The sequence below is a fragment of the Indicator indicator genome, chromosome 19 (assembly GCF_027791375.1).
Source record: "Indicator indicator isolate 239-I01 chromosome 19, UM_Iind_1.1, whole genome shotgun sequence".
NCBI lineage: Eukaryota > Metazoa > Chordata > Aves > Piciformes > Indicatoridae > Indicator > Indicator indicator.
The window spans coordinates 18852609-18859820 of record NC_072028.1 but is presented as its reverse complement, the minus strand read 5'-3'; the positions used below and the strand labels follow the sequence as shown (position 1 = coordinate 18859820).

The 7212-nt window shown below is 42.7% G+C and overlaps 1 protein-coding gene across 1 annotated transcript; it reads right to left on the bottom strand.

Annotated features, from left to right (window-relative positions):
* Nucleotides 1–1274: 1274 nt before the first annotated feature.
* Nucleotides 1275–6632, bottom strand: SLC7A6OS (solute carrier family 7 member 6 opposite strand). Its single transcript, XM_054389638.1, has 5 exons — nucleotides 6471–6632; nucleotides 5092–5469; nucleotides 3064–3261; nucleotides 2159–2288; nucleotides 1275–1721 (listed from the first exon to the last, which is right to left on the bottom strand). The coding sequence occupies exons 1-5, from the start codon at nucleotides 6630–6632 to the stop codon at nucleotides 1600–1602; spliced, it is 990 nt and encodes a 329-aa protein (XP_054245613.1). The 3' UTR covers nucleotides 1275–1599.
* Between the last annotated feature and the right edge of the window lie 580 nt (nucleotides 6633–7212).

Below are 7212 nucleotides of genomic sequence, written 5' to 3'. Positions count from 1 at the left end.
GTCCACGTGGGCAGGTTTTTTCATGCCTTGAAAGGGAACTAAATCTTGTAGTCACCAGATTCTGGCTGAAGCAATGGACATTTCAAATGCTGCACTAGATTTGACTCCACCAATGTAACACAGCATTTGAATATTAGTGAGAATACTTTGATTCTTGTACTGACTCCCTGCCCAAGCTTATCTTAAAAAGCTATAGATGGTGGCAAGTAGGAGATGTTCATGAAGACTTAACATAAAATGGACTTTTGGACTATCTTTAATGAAGTAGCATTAGGATTTATAGTTAAAGATAGTTAAAGTTGAGCTGAGAAATTTTGTGTACAGTTGGCACATAAACATGTATTTAATGAAAATTAGCCTTTAACTATTACAATACAGTTTTTTAATCTTGCATGATTAGAATGAATTCAGTATGCAAGTGGAGGAGCTTCCAGTGGCAAAGCATTGCTTTAACATCTTAGGGTTGTGAACCTTTCCATGTAACCAAGGAGGAAAAAAAACCTACGTATTTTGCCTCCACTACTTTGACATAACAGCCAGAACTAAGCAGGCTAAAGTCAATCCTGCAACCTACAGCCCATGAGTTGACAGTGAGATGACATGGCATTAGCTTTTCTTATATTTTTTTTTTTTAATAGACTCAAGTAGGAGAGTGCTGGAATACTGTGTGTCCAAAGAGACAAGAGTAAATTGTTTTAAAGGTGGATGAATGAAAGTTAAAATGCTGACTTTGCCTCAGCTGTACTAACTCTTTAAATGAGTAAAGAAAACTTAGTCAAAAAGTTATTTATTTACAGTTTAAATGCACACTTATTGTTCTACTCCTGGAGGGAGATCCAACAATAAAATGCACAGATCAAGGCATTTCATACACTCAGAACACTTGTAAAGAGAGTAACCTGAATGTTAGAAACAAATACAGTATCAAGCATTAGGCCTTTGTCCCCTTTCCATCACAGCAGATGTTGTGAAACCTGACACAGTCATGACCAGAAGGGATGCTGCCAACACCACTACCATGTAATGTGGAGGTGCTGTCAGTACAGGTAGAAATGTTTGGGTGTGCAGCTTTAAAAACCCCCAAATTTCCTTTACAATAATCTCTGCATCACAAAATAGGCAGAGAAATCTTTTTTAAAGGATATAGTATCTTTTGTTTGGAACAAAAAATTTGTGTTAAGTGGCTGTGTTCATGCTCATCTATTTAATATCTATGAAACAAAGTTGGGGGCTTGGGTAGTGAAAGGTTTTGACATTTGTAGTAAAAGGTTTCAATGTTTACTGGAATCCCAATTTAGTATCTAATACTCAAACCTAGTCAGTAAGCCACTAACGTGGCTTTCACAATGCCAGACAGGCAACAGTTTAATTTAAAGCTCATCCACATAAAGATTGGTCCCAATGAACACAACCTTTACTGGAAAGTGGTTTTCCAGGGATTTTATTGTGGGCTTTGTCTATTTTGTGGTTTGGTTGTTTGGGTTTTTTTTTCCATTCAATATTCTTGTAAATATCTACCAGCAGCTGTCTAGATTGTCAGGTCTACTGCAACAGTAGGATTTCATCTTCAGTATGAATTTCATCTTCAAAAGTAGGCTGTTAGTCAGAATCCAAATCTTGGATCTCATCATAACCAAATTCCTGCAGAACCTCCTGCTGGTATTTGTTCCATGTTCTTCTCCTGTAGTACTGGTCCTCATCACTGAGGCTCTCTTCAGAGTCTAAAAGAAAGAATGATCACTTTTAGATTAGCCCTTCTTTTTAAAGAATTAGGTTAATCAGATTTTAAGCTTCTTGAGTAACTAACACAAAGTCTGAACAATTACACAAGGTAAAGTCTGAATTGTGCTTGGAGTGCACTGGAATGGGAAGTTAAAGCAGAGGCAGTGCTACACAAGCTTGTGGAACCAAATTATCTTTTTCTCAAAACAAGAAGTCACTTGGCGTTCTTGGAGCTCTTAATTCTAACTTTGCAAAAACACTAACAAATGCTTGTAGTCCCAAGAAAGATGATCCTTCTTTAAGCAGATTTAACCCACTCTAAGAGCAGAACACTCCCCCAGAGGTGCTGTTAGTTGCTTTTTCAGACATGGCATGTAAAATGATTAGATTTACACATGCACAGCATGAAAGCAAACAGTATTTATGACAGGCGTACCTTTTTCTCCATCACAGTCTTCCTCAGGTAAGAATTCATCTTCATCAGGGTAATCATTGCGCCAGTTGTTTTCATCATTTTCATCATCTTCATCCTCATATATTTCCCCTGGAACTTGATCATCATGTACCTGCAGGTCAACACAAAACATACTATTCATTATAGACAGTCAGCACCGAGGATTTTTCCTCCACCTATACGGTTAACATATGGGATCATAAAAAGCCCAGAGATACTTACCTGCAGAAAAATCTATGTTGCAAATTTATTCACTGTAATTTGGTAATCAGCTTTAGGTGGAAAAATGAGTTAAGCCACACATTTATTTACATTTTCCACTTTAGCATATACATGGTAGGATCAGTGTTTAAATTAATCCTATTCACTTCAGCAGCAGATCAAAGAAAAGTAGCTCCAAGTTCCCAAGAGTCAAGTCTACACAATGTACACACTATCTACACAATGTAAGACTGAAGCGTACATTTGGCTTTTGAACTCTACAATCACTGAGTAACAGTTCTATTACAAGAAAATATCTCAAAGTCAAGTCCTCAAACACCAAAAAAGTTGTGTCCCCTTTCTTTTTTCACTACTGCCTTCTAATCATAAATGAATTATGAATTACTTTGGTTGACGTTTGTGTGCCAAAATTTCTTTGGCAATTTGAAACCCAAGTTATTCTGAATACTTGAGCACTATCCCTTCAGTCTTCATCATCATATCCTAATTTACTTGAATCAACAGCAACCTGCAGGAACACAGGCTGGCAGTTACAAGAAGCCTAACACAGAAGTCACTGAGCATACATTCAGTATCTCAAAGGATCTTTCTTGGCATGGCAATTTCTAAGCACGTTTGCTTGTGGCCTTTGTATTGAAGAAGGATCTATTTTCCCACACTCTTACCAGTTCATATTCTTCTCTATAGGGCTGTACAGAAAGGATGTTTTGGATCCAGCCAGGGGCTGCTGTTTCCATATAGTAGATGTCATAAACATATTCCTCCTCTTTCTCATGGTCACCTTTTCTGCTATCTTCAGAAACATGTAAACGCTCACGGATCATCTCTACTGCATTGCAAAGAATCACATCCGGATCAGTCTTCTGCTGAGAAAAAAAAGCAGCATCACAATTCTACTGAAGCCATGCACACAAAGACTTATAACAGCCAACAGTTTCCTTTCTAGACAGCACCCATCAGGTAGACAAGGCCAGCATTCTGAAATCTTAGATAAAAACACTTTCCCACTGGAATACTGATAATTAGAGTATTAGCAACCTAGGACAGAAAGGCAACCAAGGGTTCCCCAATTACTGCAGTACTGTGCAGCCATGCCTTCTTTTAGATAGTAAGAGAAAACTCCTGTGACCAGCCCATTAGCAGCTACTTAAGGAGGTATGATTAATCCCACAGAACTGTTCATCTGTATCTCATGACATGTTGGTTGAAAAGACAAGTTCTGAGACAGCCTGTGCTTTGTAGAACGTTAACACTTGCAGTGCTGCAGGAAAGCAGTGCTTACAGCAGAGCAGGTAACGTGCAAGTAGACTGCAGTGTACAAAAAGTACAGCAGAAACAATGTAAATGTGACAGATAACAGGAAAAGACTGACAGGTCGTAGAGATAACATCTTTTAGTGCCTTCTCACTTCAGCATTAACACAAGAAATTTCAAGCTTTCTCCTTCCTCAGAAATTATTTGCAATGTATTTGGTTTAGTGGCCTATGCTTCAAGATCTACACAGGCAGATTTTTGCTGCCAATTTTTCTCTGCTAGAGTTTGTCAGAATATCCTGTCCACTCCACAATGGTGCCTTCTGAACTACTTCAGTGATTCCAAGGAACAGCTATAGATCAGCCTTTCATTCACTTCAACATACTTACAGAATGAAAAAGAAATCTTACTTCTTGCTTTCAACACATAGTGCTAGCTCTAAAAGAGTAAGCGTAAAAATTCTGCTGCCACCTACCTCAGATTTGTTTCTGGTTTTCTAAATCAGTAGGGTGACAGGTAACAGTTAACTAACATTTCAAATTGTCTATTTGTACTTAATAGAAAGTGAGAGTTCACACTAAAGTTTGATAACCTATAATAAATGCTGAAGGTGACAGCTGGTTGAGCCCTTCCTCATCTGGGTATTTTCTGTAACATTAAGCATTTAAGTTGTCCTCAGAGCTGTGATGGGCTGCATTAGTAAAGCATTCACATACAGTGAAGAAAGTACTAAAGAAAGCCCGCATAGCCCTCTTACCTTCTTTTCCATATGGTTATGAGTCTAATAGAAAACATTCTTAATGCTCTGTAGCTCTACACAGAAAGCAGAGCTTCTCCATACTTAGAACCAGGCTAGATATTGAGCAGATGCTCCCCCAACTGAAAAGATACCAAGCAACTCACAATACCAAGGAAAACAGAATGTAGAGCCTCAAGCAGTCTGGCAAACACCTAGAGTTCTACCATAAACAAAACCTACAATAAAACCTTATATTGGAATTGCGAGAAAGCAAGGCTCAAAACTATCTTTTCCTTTAATGAATCTTGCCTTTCTAGGTATCTGGGTAGATGAGAAGACACTGTATGAGATTTTTTTTTTTTTTTTTTTAGGTAGGGAAGTTAGTAAAAAATATCAGAGATCCACCTAATGGATGAACATGAGAATTTATACATCAGAAGAGGGTACAGAAAAAACAGGGAGGTGCAAGCCCTTCCTGTAGCAGCCAGTTCCACATGGCTGCCTGTCTCAACAGCATTAGTGCACTTAAGGATCCTCATGAAAGTGACTCCCTGTACATTCCAACTTGCAAGTATCTAATTAAAGCTCCTGTTAAATAGTGGAATACTTACAATGGGAAAAAACTCCACAGCAGTCAGTCTGCCCACATGTACCAGTCAACAGTGATATCAAAGTACTTCAAGTACACTGCTTTGCTGACCTGTGGGTTTGCAGCAGCTACATTGGAGTCTCCCTCCACCTCCTCTTCTTGTTCAATATCAAACAACTGGAATTTCCCACAGCAGTCTGAACTCTTATTGACAGCACCACTCTCCTTTTGTGAAGCATCTTCCCTTGCTTCAGAGTCTGATCTGTCACCACCACTCGATGCCTGGCCATCTGGGACAGCTGCAGTTGTTTCAGCACAGTTAGGTCGATGGCTGGCTACCACACGGTAACGGCTTTCCTTCCTTTTCTGTTCCGTGGAAGAGCGGAGCTCCTGAAGGATTCGCTGAGTGCTTCCTAAAGAGGGCTGCAGACTTTGCACTGCTTTGTCTCGAGTGATCGCTTTTTGCACGTATTTCTGAACTGGTTCGTTCTGGGTAGAAGAACAAAAAAAGAGGACTATAATGACATCATCAACATTAAGCCATACTTTCCTAGAAGTGATTAGTAATGACTATTATTAATGCTTCCTACTTGAGGACTGCAGCATGTATGTTCCCAACAGCATTCAAGTAACTTCTACTACTGCTATAAGCAACACAACTGTCATATTATTCTCCTGGTAAGAAGGAAAGAAGTAAAATACATTTTTTAGTTGTAAGATTATGTCAGTTTTATTTTTGGAATTGATGATCTTTAAGAGGTCTTTTCCAACCTTAATAATGGTATGATTTTTGAACAATATACATTGTGGTACAGAATAATCCTCTAAACAAAACCACATGCCCTTGTAATCATGGAATTGTTTTGGTTAGAAAGACCAAGATCATCCAGTCCAACCATTAACCCAGCACTGGCAAGTCACCACTAAACTATGTCCCTCAGCACATCTAATGGCTTTGAAAGCCCTCCAGGGATGGAGACTCTACAACTTCCCTGGACAGCCTGGTCCAGGGCTTGACACCCCTAATGTCCAACCTAGACCTCCACTGGCACAACTTGAGGCTACTTCTTGTTCTATTAAATGACTGCAATAATCCCAACTATAAAGCATAATATCCTTTACAATCTCCTACAAAGACTACTCCCAAGATCAGTTTTATCCAATATAAAAGGCTGTACAGTGGATGTAAGTTGTTAACCTTGTAGGATTGAGCTTCAGTACTCAAACAGCTGAAATTCAGGCTTCACTTATTGACTATTCTGTAGTTTATACTTGAGGAACAGTCCATAAAAAAATCAGGGTTGAACAGAGCACTTCACGGTGCCACTCTGTGCTAAGTCCCTAAAGCACAGCCTGCTCCGCACGCAGGTTTGCTGCTGCGCGGCCGGCCGGTCAGACGCGGGGAAGTCAAGGCCATGGGACGAGGACGAGGGTCTATCAGGCCACGACGGCATTACCCGGCCGTCAGAGTGGTGGCAGGGCCGCGGTACCTTTGAGGAGACGGTCGCCACCAGCTTGAAGAGGTTCCTTTCCACGGGCTGGGCGTCGTCGCCCTCCTCGGTGCGCAGCCGCTTGCAGGCGAGCAGTAGCGCCTCGGCCGGCTCGGTCCCGCCGCGCTTCCGCTTGATGCGCAGCACTGCGGCCCGCTCCATGGCGTCCTACCCACACGGCGGAAGGGGCGGCCGCCGTCGCGGCCCGTCCGCCGGAACCCCGCCCAGACAGAGCCTGGTCCCGCGGAATAGCGTCCGCCGGGAACCCGCTCCTCCGGAACCTGCTCCCCTGTAGCCTGCTCCGTCGCCGCGGTGCACGGCGGGCAGGTGGCGGCTGGCGTGCGGTGTGGCAGTCTGAGGGGTAGGTGGCCGCCACGTCGGGGGCTGCGGAGGTGCCTCCGTCTGGCCCTGAGGGGGAAATGAGGCCGCGGCTTCGCGATTTCGAACAGGGGAGAGCGAGGAACTTTCTCTTTGTCTCCCGGTACAGCTCCTTGCTGAGGTCCGGGCCGAGGCTCCTCTGCTGGCCGCTGGGCCTGTCCCGAGGTGAGGCCCACCCCCGGCAGAGCTGCTGCTGCCAGGACACGAGGAGCTTCGAGCACCAGATGCCTTGCTCCGGTCTAAGCCTCTCATCGGCCCTGGGTCCCGCCGGTCCCTTCGAGCTGTCCCTCCCCAGAGTTTGCAGATTCCGCCTCAGAATGTAGAGACTTACTAGAGAAGGTGGTTGGCCTCCCCCGGCCCGATG

Bases quoted from the DNA above. Each gene is read 5' to 3' on its own strand.
- SLC7A6OS (XM_054389638.1), bottom strand. From the start codon at position 6,632: ATGGAGCGGGCCGCAGTGCTGCGCATCAAGCGGAAGCGCGGCGGGACC. The intron at 5,470-6,470 runs GTACCGCGGCCC...TCTTCTACCCAG, and splicing joins TGGCGACCGTCTCCTCAAAG to AACGAACCAGTTCAGAAATA. The intron at 2,289-3,063 runs GTAAGAGTGTGG...GTTGACCTGCAG, and splicing joins ATAGAGAAGAATATGAACTG to GTACATGATGATCAAGTTCC.